The sequence below is a fragment of the Octopus sinensis genome, linkage group LG20 (assembly GCF_006345805.1).
Source record: "Octopus sinensis linkage group LG20, ASM634580v1, whole genome shotgun sequence".
Taxonomy (NCBI): Eukaryota; Metazoa; Mollusca; class Cephalopoda; order Octopoda; family Octopodidae; genus Octopus; species Octopus sinensis.
In genome coordinates, this window is record NC_043016.1 from 17,208,356 (window position 1) to 17,231,413 (window position 23,058).

At 37.3% G+C, this 23,058-nt stretch overlaps 1 protein-coding gene across 1 annotated transcript in view; it reads left to right on the plus strand.

Annotated features, from left to right (window-relative positions):
• The first annotated feature begins 12,018 nt into the window (after positions 1 to 12,018).
• LOC115222592 (nidogen-1) overlaps positions 12,019 to 23,058 on the plus strand; it is a 173,238-nt gene continuing 162,198 nt past the window's right edge. The window contains exon 1 of the mRNA XM_029792880.2: positions 12,019 to 12,160. Within this exon, the coding sequence (XP_029648740.1) occupies positions 12,075 to 12,160 (86 nt within the window). The 5' untranslated portion in view covers positions 12,019 to 12,074. The remainder of the gene's footprint in view (positions 12,161 to 23,058) is intronic.

The window sequence follows — 23,058 nt, forward strand, 5'->3', positions numbered from 1 at the left end:
ATATAATTCTACTTTCTTTACCTTGGGGATGGACGAGTTTAAAATTTTAAGCCCATATTAATTTTGTCAATCATATAAATAACAGTCAAATAAAGAAATAGGCTTAATTGAGTGTGCCCTTAATTGAGTGTGCAAAAGATTTGAAGAACGGGTACAAAGTAGAAATCGTTGTTATTATTATTATTATTATTATTATTATTCAAATTCCGCCAATGTCAACTTTGCCTTTCATCCTTTCGGGGCCGATTAAATATATACCAGTTGGACACTGGGGTCGATATAATCGACTAGCCTCCACTGCCCGCCAAATTTCAGGCCTTGTGCCTATAGTAGAATGGATTATTATTATTATTATTATTATATTATTATTATTATTATTATTATTATTATTATTATTATTATTATTATAATTAATTTTATTATTATTATTGGTGTCGGTAAATAGTAGAAGCGGCAATGACTGATTAAAAGTGCTTAGGATTGCCTGTACATGGAAACGTAAATAGTAAAGTGCGTGTTAACATCCAAGGTACTGTAAAATAGATTCTAATCAGCGATACAGTAGCAACTGAGGACAGTAAGGTTGGAGAATGATTAGCGAAATATTGGGGTTTTTTAATGAATGGAAACCCGAGTGACAGGGTAACTGAGAATGACTGTCGAAAAATACAATGAAAGTGAGTGATGATAGCATGCTGGATGTAGGATTTTTAATTAATAAAAATCCCACACTATGGTTACGAACTCTCATAATCTTAAAGATTAATTTTGTGTGTGTGTGTGAGTGGTGGGAGACAGAAGAGATATATTTCGAATTTGGCCGAAGTAATTCATTTCACTGATATGGAACTGGCAAACTGAACAATTTTAAATCACGTGTTAGAAAATAAATACAGCTGTGATTACAATTGTCCAGGCAATTAGGGAGGGAGGTCAAATATTCTTCGTATGTTAGTCGACTCTTTCAAAACATTCTTTCTCTTTAGTAAATTGTAGCTGTTTCTACCCCCGTTTTCTCTCTCCCCAACTTTCACGAAGTCACAATCTGTTCCGTATCAGAGTCGGCCACCTGGTCAGTCAAGACCACCAACCTTTCTTGCTCCTCACATTTCATGTTTAGCAGTATACACTGGCTGTCTATTCTTTAACGGTTCACTTGGCTTGTTTCCTTTCATCACTGACTAAACTTCCTTCTAACCACGTCACACCAGCCATGTATCATTGACTTTGTGTACACTTATGAAATTGCTATAACCGCAACTCACATAGCCATAAGGGGCAATGAAAAGTTGTCGCCCTGACTCTCTGAGCTTCAAACACTACTCTATGCTACTCGCGAGACTTTCGTTAATAACAATTCCTGTTGCGGTAAGTATTACGGTGCATGGCTCAGTGGTTAGAGCGTCGGGCTCATAGTCATGAGGTAGTGAATTCGATTCCTGGACCGCGTTGTGTTCTTAAGCAAGACACTCTATTTCATGTTGCTCCAATTCACTCAGCTGTAGAAACGAGTTGTAACATCACTGGTGCCAAACTGTATCGGCCCCTTTGCCTTTCCCTTGCGTGGAGAGGGGAGGCTGTTATGCAAGGGTGATTGATGATTTTTCCATAACCAACCTTACCTGGACTTGTGCCTTGGGGGGGAACTTTCTAAGTGCAGCCCCATGGTCATTCTTGACCGAAGGTGCTCTATTACCTTTTATTTCATTTCACTTTGTCAATAATTCTCATACCAATCAACCGGATGGCCTTTCTTTGAAAGGGGCTAAAGGAGCCTGTATTAGTACTAGCCAAGATGTGAGATCAGTACACAATTGTGGGCCTCACTTGTGCTTTGTAGGCAGTTAGCTGTTGTTGGTAGCTGATGCATCTGGACATGAAGAGGAAGCAGACTCGTTGCTGTATTACGTCGTGTTCGCCAGAAGAGATCTGCATTGATTGTGAAACCCAGTATTTCTAACGATCTTGAGGACAATTATTGCGTGTTGTTCACGTTAAGAGGGGACAAATTGTTTTATCGCCGTGAATGGATGTCTTTGAGCTCTGGAAGAAGAGAAGAATGGAGGTGTTTACTAACTTTCTGCTCATGGAATCAATGTAAATTTGGTATGAAATGACAAAATTGAATGTGGATGGTTTATGGACACGGAATATTAGGAAAAGAGTAACTGGAATCACCATCATCCTCTCACCATCATCGTCATCCTCATAGGAATGGACATGGTTGGAGGGGATTGCAAGTCGTTGTATAGCAGGAAGAACGTGAGAAAGAAACCGAATTTTGGGACATCCCGTAACCGACAATGTGTAGCACAGGATGAGCATCATCAGCCTATATTTTGATGGTGTAATCTAACAGAAAGCCTTCGCTGTTAGAGATTAGAAATGGATAGAACTCTTAGACAGGCAACTGAAAGCGTATAAGCATTGCACACCTACGTATACCTCAACCCATGCAACACACTTAACTGAGTGCATGTGTGCCCATGCACATTCAAATTGAAGCATAGGCATATATGTATATGTGTGCAAATAATATATGCAACCACTGCATATTCTTATAAATACATACAAATTCATAAAGAAACTAGAATAGGAGATGTACTAAGTTCTGGTTTATGTGTCCTGCTATGCTTGCAACTAGATTCAGGTTAGTGGTATGACAGACAGCTGTAGTCGTTGCTCGCCAACTCATTGTTCTGAGCTATAAATTGTAACATCGGATTTCATTTTTTAAAATTCGTTTAGTCTGAGGAAAGAAGCCCGTCTTGAACAAGTGCAAGCTGTCGGTTGTAGGAATGAGATTGCACAAAGGAGAGAAGAGAATCCAGAGGACCGATGTGCAGGATTTAGATAATAGTGGACATAATACTGTTGACAAGAGGAAGAAACACGGATAAGCCGGGTGTGTCTGAGTAGAAATGGCAGAAAATACAGTTAGATTGGAAGAGCAGAAGCCACTGTTGTAGCAGAAAGAAAGAGAGAGAGAATGAGAAAGAAAGAGAGGTGGGAGACGAAATAGCTCTTGTGTGGTTTAGGGAATAAAGTATTTTGGTTTTTGTTAAGTTTAGGGATTCTCAGTGATGACGTGGCACAACATTTGTTGCGAAAAGTAGAAAAGTTCCACCGTTGCGGAACATATTAAATCGCAGTCAAAGTTTTAACTATTTTCTTTGTCTGCTTCCAAGTAAAGGAAAATTCAGTAGCACTCGAAACGCCTGAGTAACTCCGTTACGGAAAGACGATAGTGTCTTTAAAATAAGAAAAAAATTTGAGGAAAGTAACATAAACAAAATAAAAAAAAAAGAAATAAGGGATCTTTTCGGTTTGAACGGCAGTTTTTTCTAGCGGTGTCATATGAAATTGTCACCCATAATTATGACCCTAGTATCGATCTATTGCATTTCAATCTGTTTTAGGGTTAGGGTTAGGTGTAGGGAAAGGGTATCTTTTTTTCTTCACAAATGTAAATAAACCCAATCTGTTTCTTAAACGAGGGACATATTCATACAGCACAGAATGTTTTTTAACTCAATGGACGTCATCGATTGGTTGAAATTGCAGAAATTGAAAAAAAACAAAACAGCAAATATCTTACAAACTATAGAATTTTCTCAATAAAGCCAAGAGAAAAAGATGTTTTATAAACACATTCTACCAGTATACGAAGTTTAAAATTTTTTAGTTACCTAGAAATTATGTTAAAAAACTGCCGCTCAAACCGAAAAGATCCGAAATAAGTAAATAAATAAAGATTTAGTGAAGTGGTAGGGGCATGTAGTGCGAATAACTACATAGAAATTTTTCGTAGCAACTGTTTAAGAAAGGAACTGGAATTGTTTTGGAAATTGAAAGATTGAGAAAATACTGCAAACTAAACTTTGCTACACCAACATTTCTGGTTCAAAGAAGAAAACTATTGAAACCACTTTTTTTTTTTTTTTAGAAAAGGAAGTCTTTATTATGGGTTCTGGAGGGCAACCCTAAGCTTTATATTTACGTAAACCGAAATATGTTGCAAAATAGTATTTACGTGTAAGGATAAATGGAAGGATTATTTAGGAGCTGTAGATAACTTGTGAAAAGCATCTTTGAATAATGGTAACGAGTAAAAACAAAAAAAGTAATCCAACTGAAATAGCAATGAAGTTGAATTTAAATATTTACGTAGAAGAATAATGGAAGATGTGAGTTTTAGGATTAATGGAAGTGAAAAATCAAATCGTGTCAGTTACAGCAGTAAACTTTAACTGTTTGGGAAGAAATAAATGACTGCAAAAGCAAACGTTTTTTTTTGTTTTGTTTGTTTGTTTGAAGAATAGAAAATTCAATTGTATTTTATGCGTGAGAATTGTGGACGCTGGATGTTGAAAATGAGAAAAAAATCATAGTCTTTGAAATATTGTGCATTTCAGGAATGCCTGTGAGGTAAGAAGCTTGCTTCCCAACTGCATTGTTCCGGGTTCAGTCCCACTGCGTGGCACCTGGGCAAGTGTCTTCAACTATAGCCTCAGGCCTATCAAAGCCTTGTGAATAGATTTGGTTGACGGAAACTGAAAGAAGCCCATCATATATATATATATATATATATATATATATATATATATATATATATTATATATGTGTGTGTGTGTGTGTGTGTGTGTGTGTTTGTGGGTGTGTGTGTGTGTGTTTGCGCTTGTGTTTACGTCCCCCATAACTTAGCCGTTCGGCAGAAGAGAGTGATCGAATAAGCACCATGCTTACAGAGAATAAGTCCAGGGGTCGATTTCTTCGACTAAAAGGCGGTGCTCCAGTATGGCCACAGTCAAATGAGTGAAACATTGAAGTAACGGGGGAGCTTTGGAAAGAAATCTTTGGGAGGTCTGCAACTACTTGAACCCTTTCTTCCTTAACTTGCTAAAAGATTAAACACAAACAAATGTAGCTTAATCGTGTAGTATAACACGAAGACACCGTGTCCCTAACAAATATTATTGTACATAGACAAAACTCTGATGAAAGAGGAACAGGAGGAAGGGAGGGAGCGGCTGAGAAAGATCACAGAATGGAGTGGAAAGGAAGACGGCAGAGAACATGAAATTTGCTGATGATCAGGAAACAGATTTGTCGAAAGGTTGTGCCTCTTGCTGTGCACTTATGGCCTCCTCTGGCTATGGATTTAATTGATGATTGATTGCAGCATATGTTGCTGACTCAGAGGCAGGAAATATCAACAGCTGGTTTTACAAGTCATTGAATCAACATTTCTAGCCATGTGTAGATTTTAAAGAAATATCGAATTAGAAAAACAGACGAAATACGCATACATGCGTCATGCGCGCGCGCACACACACACATGGACGTGCAGTGTAAATATAAAAGGTTCTTTATAAACCCCTACCTTTAGTTTCTGTTTAGCGAAGATGAAATAAACCAGGAAGTTTTGATAAATATTTCGTTGTTAAATCCAATTATATCGTTTGTTTTTTTCGATTTCTTTTCGCTTTCCCGTCTTATATTGATTTTTCTGTTTTCTAATTGTTTCTTTTCTTTCGAAAAAATAGCTTTTCCTTCTTGACTCTTTCTAAGGTATTCATGAACTCGAGAGGGTACCGCTCAAAAAAGAATATGGTCGACACGTAAAATACAATTAAATCAAATAAGATAAATATAAATAAAAATATATAATGCCACAGCATGGCCGCAGCCTTTGGGCTGAAACGCATAAAGTAATAAAAACAAGAACGAGGTGTCTTCGGAAACTAGAAAATCGTTATAAAATATCTCATACAATTATAAAACGATTTAAAAGGTTTATAAAGGATAATTTATACAAACAGAACTACCCCTCCCCACACATGCATACACAAAGTCGAAAAACAAAACAAAAGCGAAAGAACAACCAAAAAAATCTTTGTTGTCGTGGAAACCAACAAATATAAAAGAAATTCTTTGATAATGGAAACTATTTGCAGTAACTTTTAAAATAAATTCAAATCTAAGCTGAAAATGAAGTGAATGTGTTAGTGGCTTACCATCCTAATTATATTTAAGCACAACTTTTAACCTTTTTAGATATTCCCATCTAAACAGTTCCTTGACGCTACTTTATCTTATCCTGATCTGCTAAACTGACATAATTATAGCTTTCTGCTTTATGATTTCCTCTTTTCGTTATTAAATCTGCAGCGGGTTTAATACAAAACCCATTATCTTCATTATTTAATCTATGTGTTAGTGATTTAAAATGTGTGTTTGAGCTTAGTTCTTCACGAACAGTTTCACGCCATCTATAAACAGAAAATAACTTACTTAATGCACCCCGTTTTCCATAATGTACTTATCCTTTACTACACAGGAAGAAAATAAAAAGCCGTGCTGAAGGCAAATAAAAAACAAAACAAAAATGAATAAATAAAATGAAATAAAAAAAAGAAAAAAGGCCGAGAAAGAGCAAAGTATTAACCTGAAATATCCCCATTATTGACCTCAATACTTCGTCTACTCCTTCACCAAAACAACAGTATAATATTTAGTTCCGCCTTTTTACTTCCCGAGTAGAAACTCTGCCGGTTCTTTATTTTATTAAGAGATAAGCGAGTACATTGTCTATAGTTTGCGATACGTGGCGTCACTTATTACGAATCTGTAATCTTTGTAGTAAAATTAGATAAAACATTTAGAAAGTTACTGAAAGCTGAATGCATCATTTCCAGCATAAATAGTCTTCAGGGCACGGAATAAGGAATTACTGAAAACTGATATGGCTTTATTTTCAGTGGATAATGCAAGTCTTTTAAAGGAGATATTAAATGGGAATATTTTAATTGCACTTAGGAATTAATGAAAAAAAGGGTAAAAGTATCAGTAGGTTTACAATTATTGACGAAATTATGAGAGTAGCTTTCAACCCTTTAATACATTTGTCTAACTCAGTGGTTCTTAACCGGGATTCGTGTGGCCCCTGGGGGTCCATACAAGATTTTTTTGGGGTCCACGAAACAAAATAGTAAATTGGGGATCCACAGTAGTATTTGAAGGGCCCCTGAAAAATTTTTATTTTAGATGTAAGTAATTGGTATGTATTACAAGAAACAGCTAGGTTTCCCTTTTTAACAATTTACATAGTTAAACCGGCAGAGATAAAAAAAATACGTAGACCACCCGTTTTCGGCGTTACAAAACCCCTAATCCTAACCCTAAACATTGGGTGTACGTATTCTTTACTTTCGCCAGTTGAACCTATAAAAGTTCATGTACGGAAAACAAAATACGAATCTGAAAAGAAGTTTCCATAAAATATCGAATGGCTATGGAGGTCCACCAGAATAAAATGGTAATCAGAGGGGTCCATAGATAAAAAAAAAATGATTGAGAACCTGTGGTCAATCGTCAGGTAGCGATAAAACTACAACACTGTCACTGTTGTCTGATCTTAAGGTGTCAGTGACATTTTGTTGCTTTTGGAGACAGATGACTTCAAAGTCTACATTGGCGGCAGAAACAAGCAAGCACAAGAGCAAGTGTGATAACTTATCTACTTATGGTTTTCATAGCCATATCTTTTACCTTTTACTTGTTTCAGTCACTGGACTGCAGTCATGCTGGAACACAACTTTAAGTTTTAGTCGAACGAATAGACTGCGGTACTTTACACTTTTTAATGAATATTACTTATACGTGGTCCAGCATGGCCGCAGTCAAATGACTGAAACAAGTAAAGGAATAAAAGAATACCATCACTCTCTTTTGCCAAACCGCAAAATTACGAAGACGTAAAAAAAACTGAACACCAATGACCAAGCAGTGGGGGACTGGGACACTCACATATGCACACAAACAGAACATACACTATGAATGAGTGACCGATGTTTGTACACACACACACACACACACACACACATACACACACACACACACACACACACATATATACACACGAGTGAGTGGACAAACGAAAGAAAAAGACATGGTAGGAGTTACATATATCATTATTTAAAACAGATCGACTCGGTTCCAGCAGCTTAAAGTTTCGCAGGCCCCTTTACAGAAACCTTCAAACAGTTGGTAATCATCTGAGCAAGATCGAGCTAGGTCTCTGTAAGAATCCTGCGTAACTCTAAGTCGCATAAAGCCGAATTAAACCGTCTTAAATAATAGTCCCCGTAACGTAGCGGTTCAGTAAAAGAGACCAATAGAATAAGTACTAGGTTTAGAAAAAACAAGTTCTGGGGTCGATTTGTTTGACTAAAAACCATCCAAGGCGGTTCTCCAGGATAGCCGCAGCCAAATGAATGAATGAAGTAAAAGGATAAACGAAGAGAAAAAAGAAAATATATTCACACGACTGGAGATATATTAATTGTTTTACACAAATTAAGAACATTTATCTGATATCAGCTTTTACTCCTTGTGATATATGGCTACTCATATATAAACATGGGCTGAGACTGCAGGCTCCACAGTGATTTCGATTTATGAACAGACGAGTCATGTTTCACGTGGTATGTCTTCGCGTACTCATTACGTTGACCGAAATAATGCAAACCCAGACCAAGAGAAACCAAAGAGCCTTGCTGATGATTAACAAATCGAGAACTTACTAAATTACGGAGATGTACTTGTATAGCAAGTGACTTGATCTGAGATCGTGTGATGAAACAAAAACAATTGCAGCGTGGAAGATATTTGTAAGCTATTCGAGAACACACACAGACAAAAAAAAAAAAGTTAGTTTCACTTCAACATTTAATTTTTATTTGTGTCAAAATATGTTCGTCGCCTTGAATCCGCGACCTGTTCACTGACAAAATTTGATGCAGTGCCAATTTTTGTCGCGGTTTCAAAACGACGAAAATATTTTGATACAAATGAAAATTAAATTTTGAAGTGAAACTAACCGTTTTTCGGTGTTATTGAATGGCTTCCAAATATCTTCCGTACTGGAACTTACAAAAGTTTTACATAGAATTAAACTACATTGATATGTAAAGGTAAATTATTTTCTTACAGCTTACCTTTCAGTAACGACGACTTTATCAGACGTTTTACTTCTTGACCCATAAAACATCTATTGCCAACATGACATCGGCATAAAAACGGTTACATCCAGTAATCTATTCCGAGCTGTCTTCTTGTCTGTTGATCAACTGATATGTCGTCTGCTCTTTCCATTTGTTCACGTTATGCAGTGTTTTCTGCGCTTCGTATCATTACGAGATTATTTTGTCACATACTGTTTCCTTTTCCTTAATATTTCTTTTAAATATATTTAATAATTAATAAAATAACTAACAAAAAAAAAACATTTAAACTACAACTAATGCATAATAAATGTTAGGTAATAGACATCTCTCAAAGGATATGCGTACATATTTTATACATACATACATAAACATATGCATGCATGTGTGAGTGTGTGTTTGCATGTATGAATATATAGCAGGGATCGAACCCGGATCTCTATATCCAAAGAAAAAGAAAACAACAAATAACAGCAACTGAAAATATGATCGCGATTCACTACAATATTACCAACGTCTTGAAAACGTCGGACCATTCAAGACTCCACGTGCTGTCGGATCTGACAACAATTTCATCTTTAGTGTGTTTTTCTGAGCATGATCACCACTATATATCCAGCGCGTTTTAGCCGTTACCGACAACAAAAGATGGACGGCAGACATCAGACTAGACACAAAAGTCGGCAGTCAGTAGTTGAAGAAGCATCTGGCTTGAGTGCTGTCACAACAAAAAAATACAATGGAAAGTTTTTTAAAAGAATTTTTGCAAAGTAATCAATTACAAGGAGCATTTTCCTTGTTTCTGCCTGTCTCTGTCTCTCTTGTTTACTCTTGTGGGTTCGAGATCGTTGTGAATTCTTGGTAGGGAATAAGTCCCTACAAGTGGGTGCTGAAAAGCTCCTGGTTTTGGGTAAAAGAAAATACAGGAAGATCAGTTAATTATGATTTTATTCAGCATATTCCCATCTCAGAATCACACAGTTATTGCAACAGTCCTTCAGTTTTTCTAAGCCCTTTAAAAAGAACTCGGAAAGTTTGGCTTCCAACCTGGCCTTTCCCGATACCCTTAATGCCAGGAACTCTTCAGCACTCCACCACCTCGAAGGTATGAGAACGTGTGCACGATGCTGTGTCTTTCATATTCACGAACAGTTTGAAGTTAAAAACGTTTATAGTTTAAGGAAATGCGAGGCCATCTGGACTCGCTATTACTTTTGAAGTGAAGTTTTGATCATACAAAAGCGGAGTCTTTAGATGGAAGATTTCATATATATATATGTGTGTGTGTGTGTGTGTGTGTGTGTGTGTGTGATATATCTATATGTATGTATGTATGTATGTATCTATGCATGTATGTATGTATGTATGTATGTATGTATGTATGTATGTATTATGTATGCATGTACGTATGTATGTATGTATGCATGTATGCATGTATGTATGTATGTATGTATGTATGTATGGCAAGCTTTCTATGGTTGCACAGTGTGTTGTCCCTAGCTTTTAATACATAACACATTTATGCCGTACAGTTAAATTCCCTCGCGTATTCTGGTCTAGCGTTCATTTTTAACCGCGCTCGCATGGATCAGGCGTTGAAAGTTCCCATACACAGATTAATTTTCACGCAAGACTAGAAACGAATATGCTCATTTACAACCCTCACGTGATGTCAAGACAAGGGTATAGACCGACACATACGTGGTATATATATGTGTGTGTGTGTGTGTGTGTGCGTATATATATATTTGTATGTGTGCATATGTGTGTGTTATATGCGTATGTGTGTATATGTATATATGCGCCGCTCTGTGCATATATATATATATATATATATATATATATATATATATATATATATATATATATATATACATACATACATATATAATGTATAAGAAGCTTGCTTCCAAGCACATGGTTCCGGGTTCAGTCCCACTACGTGGCACGTTGGCCAGTTGTCTTCTACTATAGCCTTGAGCCGACTAAAGCATTGTGAGTGGATTTGGGAGACGGAACTGAAAGAGCCCGTCGTATATACATATATATATATATATATATAATATATATATATATATATATATATTATATATTATATATATAATATATATATATATATATGTCTATGTTTGCCCCGGCCGTCGCTTGACACCGATGTCGGTGTATTTATGTCCCCATAACTTAGTGCGGCATAAGAGACCGATAGAATAAGTATTAGGCTTACAAATAATAAATCCTGGGGTCGATTTCTTCGGCTAAAACCCTTTAAGGCGGTGCTCCAACATGGTCGCAGTCAAATGACTGAAGAAGTAAAAGAATAAAAAAACTACACACCACACACACACACACAACAGACTTCTTTTAGTTTTCATCTATCAAATCCTGTAACATCTGTGGGAAGGACATGAACAAGGAAGGGATTTCAGAGGGTCGGCGTCATGTGGAGAAGGACTGGGCGTTGTGATTGATGCAGTACCCGGGGGATGGGTGGGGTTGGACAAAATAAGGTTAAAGAGAGCAAGGGAGCGAGTGGTTTGGGAATGCCTGAGAGGAGAAAGGTGGCACGATCCCAGTTAATTCTGAGGAACAATGACTGTTATAGTAGTGATAGAAGACCGAGACAGGAGGCGTCACACCCGTGGACCAGAGCTTGGAGCATGTCCGTATGATGTATGCATCAATATGTTAGTTTCTCTCTCTCTCTCTCTCTCACTATATACATACGCACATAAATACATACGTGTGTGTGTGTGTGTGTGTGTAATCTCGTGTGTCAGTTCGATGTGCGGCTGCTACTGTTGCGCTCCACGTAAAAAGACCTCTGTGCGGGCTCACAATCTGCTAAATATAGCAGCAAACATTTCTGAAATGGTACTATACCCTTCTTAAATTATGGAATGAGTGAAAATGTAGTTTTGTTTATAAAACCAGACGAGATTGTATACACCCTAACACATAATATGAATACATATATACAAACTCATACATGTATAATGTGCATTTCTTTCATTACAGGTGAACAATAATGGTCACCTGACATTTGAAACGGAGCTGCCGAATTACCAGTCTATGTTAATTATACCATCTGGATTTAAAATGATCGCACCTTTCCTAGCCGATGTTGATACTTCGAGAACTGGAAGAGTCTATTACCGGTAAGTACCATAATATCAATAACAATTATTCCTCTTATAATAGACAAGGTCAATGGATGCAAGAGACTACAAAAGTAAATGACAGCACGATGTAAATATGATGGGGAACAACTGAAAACACGCAAAATAAAAGGTGACGTAAAACAATTCGTATGTACGAAGTCGTAAACCTTACTTTGCTTTGACTACCAAAAACCTTAGCCTCGTCTCCCAGCTTTGACTATCAAAAACCAAGTCCCCTCAGTTATGATCTCTAGTCTTACAGTCATATAACAGAAGAGACTTGTTCAACCAAGCTATACTTGTCATTCCAACCCATCATTCAGTGAATGTATTGGAGGACTTCCTTCTCCGCCCTTACCTTTCTTTTCCAGAGTTACTTGAAGCTGATGAGGCTTTGCTGGAAGACGAAAAATCTTGTGTCAGTTCTTACCATCTTCTCCAACATATTACCCCTTTCGCTGAGGATCATAATAATAAACTCAATTGATATTCGGTTCCTCCTAAATGCCAACAGCTGTGCCACATCACTTTACAAATCAGCCGTGTTCATTCATTCCATGCTTTCGTAGCTTTCCGTTTATGCTCCAGCAGAAACACAATTACCCTTCTTATAGGATCCAAGAGATGTCGTTTCGCAGACCGCATTGCCGAACGGTGGAGAATCGTCAGTGGTTGGCAGCGTTCCCGATAGCAGAGAGCCTGTCTTGATCTACGCTTGATCCATGACCGCAGTTACATCAAAGGGTGGAGCTGCGGAAAGACGTACCTGAGTAAAGGCGACTACACCTGTTTATTGCGTAAGAATCTCTGTAAATGTTGGTAGATGTCGGGCATCTGACCTGAGGATCCTTCTCGACTCTTCCATTGGAAGCGATTATTATTAGTTCTGGATTTAATTCAATATTTACATTTTGAAATCTTTCAGATCTACTTCATGATTTTTGTATTTTTTTTTTATTGTATTAAGGAATCGAAATGTTTATTTGAAGAAATACATTTTCATTTGAGGCTTTGATGATAATATCTGGGAGGTTTGTTTTGATTTCCTCAGTTCGGACATACATGACCCAGATTGTCGAAGCCAGGTCGTTATTGCATACTAAATTTGGTACTTACACTCTTATATAATTTCCTCTCAGTTTTTAAGTTGAAAGGTCGGCATATTGCCAATACATATATCTACCAATCGTGTCATGTAAATGTATATATATTCTGACACTACAATGTCTAGACAACCACAAATGACGTTGCCAGTCGTTTTTTTATCACCACATATTTAACAGTAGATGTTATCCTTTTATTTCATTATTCAGCTTTCGTATTTTTGTGTGACTAGACAGTTATTACTTTTCTGAGTTTTTTTTTTAAGACTTTATTTCAGAGTTTTTTTTAAAAGACATTATTGGTTTTTGTTTTCACTTACTTTTCTACTCTGTTGAGTTTATTATATTTGTCAACCGTTTTATTTTCGAAATGTGCTTAACCAGAGCTGCTTTTCTGCTTTGAATACATGCAAAGTTTTGTTTTGTATTTGTGTGTGTTTTACGTAAAATACGTATAGGGTGTTGTACTGCCATTCTCTTATTCTCGTATATGTATACATACCAGAATAAGAAATTCTGGTTACCATTATCTCCAGTTCAATAAATGTAATTAATGAGAGAGACGGAGGAAGGAAGATACAATAAGATCTATTAACTATTAATTTATATATATATATATATATATATATATATATATATTAGAACATTTTAATTTCTTGAAATTATTTCTACATCCCTGCATCTGCCTATTATTTCCGGAACGTTATATTCAGATATACTTCCTGGTTTTTATATTTAGACATATTTTCAAACATTTCTACGGGAATTTATAGTCTTTAAAGATTTGTACGTGACTTTTCGTTGTGTTGTGTTTAGCAGCTATTTGAAGGAAAATGGCAGTATTTATTCTGTCATGCATATATATAACATTGCCACTATTAATACCCTGTTAAAGATGCACGTATACAACGCTGAATCCTTAAAAAACAGTAGATCTGTCCCTTCTTTTTTCTTCTTTTTAACTGTATGGTTAATGTTTTCTGAAAAATATGAGCAATTTCCGCGAGAGATATTTTCTGAACTTCATCTGTGATAAATATTTCTGTGGTTCGCAATTCCTAACTATGACTATTACCACTATTGCAATATCCAGGTTTTTATGATTAGTAAGTTCTTCAAATTCTTTCACCGAAATGTTTTGTCATTTGGACTGTCCTTATCAATTAAAAAAACACATGATGCGGCTCTGTTGTCTTTAATGATGTCTGGTCGGTTTGCTCTTATTTCTTTGTTCTATGTATTTGCATATCCCAGGAAATTTTCCTTTCCTCCACATAGGCGCAGGAGTGGCTGTGTGGTAAGTAGCTTGCTAACCAACCACATGGTTTCGGGTTCAGTCCCACTGCGTGACATCTTGGGCAAGTGTCTTCTGCTATAGCCCCGGGCCGACCGATGCTATGTGAGTGGATTTGGTAGACGGAAACTGAAAGAAGCCTGTCATATATGTATATATATGTATATATGTATGTGTGTTTGTGTGTCTGTGTTTGTCCCCTTAGCATTGCTTGACAACCGATGCTGGTGTGTTTACGTCCCCGTAACATAGCGGTTCGGCAAAAGAGACCGATAGAATAAGTACTGGGCTTACAAAGAATAAGTCCCGGGGTCGATTTGCTCGACTAAAGGCGGTGCTCCAGCATGGCCGTAGTCAAATGACTGAAACAAGTAAATGAGTAAAAGAGTATAATCTCTGTGACGCTTTTATATAATTTTCATCCAACGGTTGGTGACTTCCATTTCCTTGTATATCTTCCAAAGAACGTATGTAGCAATCATGTCATGTGTTCTGATATATTCTGCCGTGTACAGTGCAGGGAACCTAGCTAGTATGTGTCTGATGCTCTCGCCGGTTTGACCAATTAAAGGCATTCGAGCTTGCTATTCTGTTTCTGAATACATCTCTGGCAATGTCTAGTTTGGCGATGTTAATCTGCATATGCAATTACCAATCGCTTACCTTTTCTTGCCCTTTAGTCGGTTGGGTGTTGTATTAAACTCCTGCAGTATTCATTTTTCCAATTTCTTTCGTCTTTTAATTCTTTAACTCATTTGCTGTTTCTCACCCTTTTCTAGAATATAAGCGTATTTAGTGTTTGTGTTTTTTGACGAATAAATCGGCAAAGAACCGTTTTAATGATTTCTGTGTTTCACTGTAAATGTCGCCTTTTGTTTTTGCAATGTTAACAAAATCTTGTAGCAGAAAAATGCTGTATTTTTCTTAGAGGTGTGTATGTACTCACATTGTAATTGACTATTCCATCTCAAATTATAGGAGGCTTCTTCTTGTTTTTCTATTCCACATCAAAGCTGTAAGCTTTATCTTTTCGCCGGATTCTTCCGTTTTATTTTGCGAATTGCGTTCACTTTTCAGGATATTTTATGAGATTCGTTCCTTTCGGATTAGTTTATCCACTCAAACATGCTGAACCTATTCACCTTCGGTGATACACACGCACACACGTAGGCAAGAACCTGATCATTGTTTCTCCGAGCTTTTGCTTATTCCCTACACAGTTTAGATTTGAACTTAATAGAAAAAGAGGCTGACGAAAGAAAAGAGGTAAAAACAAACCCGGAAATATTGCCATTTTTATAGGAACTTTGTCAGGTTGTAGGAGACCGTCCTTATGATTTATTACAATATTTCTTTTATATTTTGGTATGCTACTTTCAATTGACGTAAGGATCCATGAATGCAGTACATTTTCATAGTTTTTTCTTTTTCTGGTGTATCCGGGAAGTATAGACATTCCTTTTGTTTTTGCATATATTCTAGTGTAACCCTCTTTATCATTACAGGTTTATAAGTCTTCTCTGCAACTCTTCATATGGAAGTTTGTTGATATATCTTCTTACTTAATGGTGTCTATCTTAGAATTTTGAGGAAGTTAGAAAAACATGTATTTGGCACGCATCTAGTTTTACGACCATTCATTCGTCTCTGTGGATTTTGGTAATAGGATTGGTTTTTATTGCGTCAGCCAATCTTTTTCTTTTCTTTGTGCTAGGATGGGCACTATATTACATTATTTAAGCATTTGGCCATATTTGCCTATGTAGAAATTGCAAAGTTTATCCAGTCTTGATGGTTTCTACTTCCCCCACGAGGGCTTTCTTTATAAGGCATTTCAATCTTTCGTAGTGCCACATGATTTAAATCTTCGCTTGTTCAAGGGTTTGATTCATTCTATTTGAATTCCCTGTAAAGGGTTTTAGTTTGACTACTAGAAACATTTTATGTTTAAATTGCTTAATTCGTTTCTCAAACCTCTGTGTTCTTCAACTTCCATCTGTTGAGTGATGGTTTCTTTTATGACTTTAACCCTTTCGTTACCAGATTTCTATTTTTAAATATAACAAAGAATTTAGTAAAATAACTAGTTATCATTCAGCTAGTGTTAGGAACATAAATTGTGACTAAGGTTTGGTGGAAGATTTTAATTCAGAACTTTTGAAAACAAGACATTTGTAATACAGAGACAGAAGTGATTTCAGTCGCATTGGTATGGAAAGGGTTAAACTTTTTCGAGCGGCAACATTTTCGTGTTCTTGTTATGAGTATCGCTTATCCTATTTTGATTGCTGCAACCGATGTCACGTACAATGTTTGCTTAACGATCGTTATTTCGTAATTTGTTTGCTTTCTAATAATTTCAGTTGCATGGTAAGTCGTCTGACTTGGGATCTGCCTTTTAAAATTATGTATTACATTTTGCTGGTTCGAAGTATTCATTTAATATGTGTCAATTCTGTGTTATTACATTTACTCTGTATATTAAGTTACTTCATTTATTTATTTATTCCAGTAGAAATCGCAATTTCCTATTATTATTATTTCTTGGCAGTTACGCGGCGAGCTGGCAGAATCGTTAGGACGTCAGGCAAAAGGCTTAACGACATTTCGTCCGTCTTTACATTCTGAGTTCAAATGCCGCCGGGGTCGACTTTGCCTTTCGTCTTAACGAGATCGACAAAATAATTACCAGTGAAACACTGGAGTTGATGTAATCGATATATCACTCCTTCGAAATTGCTGGTTTTATACCAAAATTTGAAACCATTCTTTGGTAGTGTCACATTGGCGTTTCCCCTTAGGTTTGTTTAATCTTTGTTAGGTTAAAAGATATGCTGTGTTCTATTCAGCCTTGATTTATGTGAGGTGTGTTATGTAGTGCAAACGATTGTACATCACTATTGTGTTTAATTCTTTTTTCACATTCGGTTAAATTAATTTGGTTGTTAGTGTTTTAATCAACCAAATATGTATGATAATATTATTTTCATTGAGGGCGATATGCTTAACAGTATTTCGTCTGTCATTACGTTCTGAGTTCAAACTCCGCCGAGGTCGACTTTACCTTTTATCCTTTCGTGGTCGATAAATTAAGTACCAGTTGCGTACTGGGGTCGATCTAATCGACTGGCCCCCTCCCCCAAAATTTCGGGCCTTGTGCCTAGAGTAGAAAAGAATATTATTTTCATAGAAGGACAAATCTCGAGATCGGTTTTTCCTCAAATTTGGTGAAGTCGATTATAGGACAGGTTTAATTTAAATTAGGCGGTGAGCTAGCAGAATTGTTAACACGCCGGACGAAATGTTTCGCGGCATTTCGACCGTTTTCACGTTATAAGTTCAAATGGTACCGAGGTCGACTTGGCCTTTCATCTTTTCGAGGTTGATAAATAAAGTACCATTTGAGTAGCGGGGGTTAATGTAATTGACATACCCACTTCTCTGAAATTGCAGGCCTTGTGCCAAAATTTCAAATCAATATGATCTTCATTTAAGAACAAATCTCCGGATCGATTTTCCTTCAAATTTGGTAAATCAATTACGTGACATCTTTAGTTTGACGCGATAAAGTAGGCTTTTATAAACTTCAAGTCCAGTTCGTTTCTGCCCAACGCGTTTGTTTGTTATTTTAACTTAATTTATGTTCGGTTATGATATTCCATTTGGTTAAGTCTGTTGGATCGTTTATTCTTTGGTTCTGAAAATTTTAGGAATCTCGTTGCCATAACATTTGATACAAAAATATACCCAAAAAGTTTATAATATTGTAGATTATTATCTCTGGAATACACTGGCTGAGAACTGCGGGACTCAAAGGTGGGATCTTTTATCTTCGATCTTTTACTAGTTTCGATCATTAGACTGCGGCCATGTTGGGGCAGCGCCTTGAAGAATTTTTAGTTGAATGAATTGATCCCAATACTTATCGTTTTTAAAGCCTGGTATTTATTCTATCGGTCTCTTTTACTGATTACAGGGACATAAACACTCCATCACCTGTTGTCAAGTGGTGGTGGGGATAAATACACATACACACACACACACACACACACACACATATATATACATATACGACGGGCTTCTTTTAGTTTCCGTCTACCAAATTCACTCACAAGGTTTTGGTTAGCCCGAGGCAATAGTAGAAGATACTTGCATAAGGTACCATGCAGTTGGACTGAACCCGGAACCATGTGGTTGGGAAGTAAACTTCTTGCCACACAGCCTTGCCCGGAGGCACAAATTTGTGGGGAGGGGGACAAGTCGATTATGTCGACCACAGTGTTTCACTGGTACTTAATTTATCGACTCCGAAAGGATGAAAGGCAAAGTCGACCTCTGCGGAATTTGAACCCAGAACGTGCAGCCAGATGAAATGCCGCAAAATATTTCACCCGGCGTGCTAATGATTCTGCCAGCTCACCACCTTATAATAATAATAATAATAATAATAATAATAATAATAATAATAATAAAAGCATCAACAGCAATTGTAATAATCTACACAGGTTGCCACCCTAAAATATACTAATTATACTCTGCCCAATTACTACCCAGTAAAATAACGAGTCATACACCCGATGTTATACAAGCAACAATCCACCACAACCGACACTCACATACTCTATACAGTTACCACCCAACAAAACAACACAACTTAGGTTGCACATAATCTGCACAAGCAGACGGAAGTGTGTGTGTGTGTGTGTGTGTGTGTGTGTGTGTGTGGTGTGTGTGTGTGTGTGTGTGTGTTTGTGTGTATGTGTGTGTGTGTGTTTATTGCAACGAAAATAATTGCAATATGAATGCCAGTGTTATTTTGCGAGTTATTTAGGTATGTGTTGCAGTGTTGATTATGTATTTGTATCCATATTTTTTTTTAATCATTCTCAATATTGTTTAGAAACCGTAGGGTGGTGAGCTGGTAGAAACCGTAGGGCAGCGAGGTGGCACGCTGACAAAATGCTCAGCGGCATTTCGCCCGTCTTTACGTTCCGAGTTCAAATTCCGCAGAAGTCGACATTGAATTCCCTCCTTTCGTGATCGACTTATCTCCAGGCTTTGTGTCAAAATCTGAAACCAATATTTTGTAGAAATCCTATATATGGTTTTAACTATTTCCAGATCTTTATATTTTGACACTTTTCTATTTATTTTTGAGGTATCTTTTGTAGCTATCTTGTTTCTTTCTTTAGGTGCCATTTTCAGAATAAGCAATCATGTCCTGCCATAATTCTCTGTTCTTTGTTGTCTGTAACAGTTTCACTTCCTGATGTTTAATGCCTTTTCCTTCCAACCAATTCCTCGAGATTGGCATCCAGATCATCCTACTCCTTTCTCTGCTTCTTTTACCTTCAGTCTTTGCGGTCATTGTTAAATTCTCCCTGGGCCCTCTGGAGCCTACGATTTCTTTTGCCGGTCCGCTAAGTTACGGGAACGTAAACAAACCAACACCGGGTTTCAAGAGGAAATACACACACGCGTACACACATCTCTGTTGTTTGTCTGTCTGTCTGATACACTGATCTCTCTCTCTCTCTCTTTCTGACACACACATGCAACAGGTTTCTTTCAGTTTCTGCCTATAAAATCCACTCACAAGGCCTGGGGCTCTAATAGAAGACATTTGACCAAGCTGTCAAGCAGAAGGACTGAACCCTCGACCATGTAGTTGAGAAGCAAACTTCTTACCACACAGCCATGCTTGTGCCTCTTCGCAGTGTTGACATAGTTTCCAATATGTAAATTACAAATTGTTTTAAATCTGTTAAAATACTCCTTGGGGTTAGAACTGGATAAAAACAAGGCAAAGATATTCTGAAATTACTTTTTGTATTTTGCGTTGAACTGCACTTTCGGTAGTTTCTGATTTAAAAGACTTTGGCAGAGTGCCGCAAAGAAACTCATTCGATTCCAGCTTGTGTTAAGAACTCTGCTTGGTTTAGTTAGCTTCGTTGGGAAATTTTCAAGTAAGGGTCTTTTTTGGCAAGGTCTTAACATAACATTTTGTAATCCCATTTTCATCTCATTTTCACAAAGTTTCAATCATTTAAAATACTTTCTTCTACAGTTTCATTATTCAGCCAGAGTCTGATCTCTCAGTTTCCCAGTTTTATATTTGTTGATTAATTTGAGGAAGGAAAGCGGTTTTCTAACTATTTGGACTTGTTATTCAAAGGGGGTATCCTTCTACTGTGTTCGCCATTAACAGCGCAGCTTAATTTCCGTCAAATCACATCCCACCATCTTAAAAAAAAAGGTGTGCGTGTGTGTGTATGGGGAGTGGATTCATAATAAACTAATGTATAAACCCCGACTCCATATAAAAATATAAATAAAACCCCGGTATATTCACGTCTGAAATACTTTTGTTATGTCTAGTCGAGCATAGTTGTAAGTAAACAGCAGCAACAAGATATATCCGCTTTACTGCAATACAAATTTGATAATTTTCAAGACTCAGTAAGGTTCCACCATCCTATATTTGTGGTGAATATCTTTGTCAGGATTTGATTGGTGTATTCTAAATGCAATCTTTTCTTTTCTCTCTTTTACTTTTGTTTATTGCGTCATTTGGTGTCTTGTCGAGAATTTTATAAACGCAACATATCATTAACACAGCTTGGTTACTGATACCTATTATGCCTTATTCTATTTGTCTATTTATTGCATTTAGCTACTTCGGTATTATAAACTTCTTTAAAAGCATTAATCTAATGTGTATGCAATATTTTACGAAGGGTTCGTAGCGATGCCTGAGTCCTCACAAGATTCTGGGCATAAATGAATACCAGTTGAATTGTTTATCTACCGCTGAGAACTTTTGGCCAAAATACATTGGGCAACTTCGACAAATATCGGATTTGGTTAGAACAAAAGAGGAGTCTTATCGATCCGCGATACGCTCTTCTAAAAAGGAAGTGTCGCCATACGAGATATGCAAGAATACCGTTTCAGAATCCGAGGAAACTTTACCATTTTTTTTGTCTCACACTCAGATAAATGGGCAGCCTAAATACGTCGGATTCTTCTTCTTCTTCCCACGTTTTATAAACATCTCCAAACTTCACCGATTTAAGACCACCCTCACCACCAGTTTCATTAGGCTGTGCTGTTTACTTTTATTTACTATCATATATTTATTCCATCGCTTTTTGTAGCTATTTTGGAACCATTTCCTTCGGACTCGCAATGCAGTGTTTATGTTTCTGCTGGTTTTTGGGTTGTATTTCTTAACATTGTCGCGGTGGATGATTTTCACATTCTTTTGCAGACAATTTGAGTGTCGTTGTTTCTCAACATTTTGTCAATTTTTTCTCTCTCTCTCTTACTCCTCTGAGCGCTCACTCTGTCTGCTTGCTTGCCTCTCTCTCTCTCTCTCTCTCTCTCTCTCTCTCTCTCTCACGTCAATGCATGTGTCATCTATGAAAGTTGACGCGTGTATGTGGTGAGGGTGACCAGCACCAGCACAAAACTAACGCACACAGATATATATACGCGACGGGTTTCCAATTTGCGTCAACCAAATTCGCTTACAAAGCATTAGTTGACTTGATGCTATTGTAGAAGACGCTTAAGGTGGCGTGAAGTGGGGCTGAACCCGAAACCACGTGGTTATGCAACGAGCTTCTTACGTGCACAGCCTTGCCTTTGCTAGTAATATATTGATATTTGTTAAACAACTAGTATACAATCTGTTTTCCTTGTACCACTTTATTTGATCGCTATAACATGTAGTTTCAGGGGCGGACTGAGCCATCGGTCAATCGGGCACTGCCCGAGGGTCCGGAGCTCCGAGGGGCCTGCACTCTACATGTTAACTCTTTTAAAACACACATTCAAAGGGTCCCAGTAAAAAGTTATGCCCGAGGGTCCTTAATGCTCTCAGTCCGCCCCTGTGTAGTTTTATCTTCAGGATTCTACTTTGCACGGATTACACATTATCACATCATGTCTCGCATGTCGATAACATCGCGATGATAATTATGGGGTTGACTGAAGGCGGTGAGCTGGCAGAAACATTAGCACGCCGGACGAAATGTTTAGCGGTATTTCGTCTGCCGTTACGTTCTGAGTTCAAATTCCGCCGTGGTCGACTTTGCCTTTCATCTTTTCGGGGTCGATAAATTAAGTACCAGTTACGCACTGGGGTCGATATAATCGACTTAATCTGTTTGTCTGTTCTTGTTTGTCCCCTCTGTATTTAACCCCTTGTGGATAGTAAAGAAATAGGTATTTCGCCTGTCTTTATGTTCTGAGTTCAAATTCCGCTGAGGTCGACTTTGCCTTTCATCCTTTCGGGGTCGATAAATTAAGTACCAGTTGTGTACTGTGGTCGATCTAATCGATTGGCCTTCTTTCCCTCAAAATTTCGGGCCTCGAGGTTAGAGAAGAAAAGAATTATGGTGTTGAATCCCCAAAACCTGCAACAGTTGTCATTTCGAGGTATTTTACATACAATCTAACTCTTTATTCTGGTACTATTTCCTTTTCCTATATTG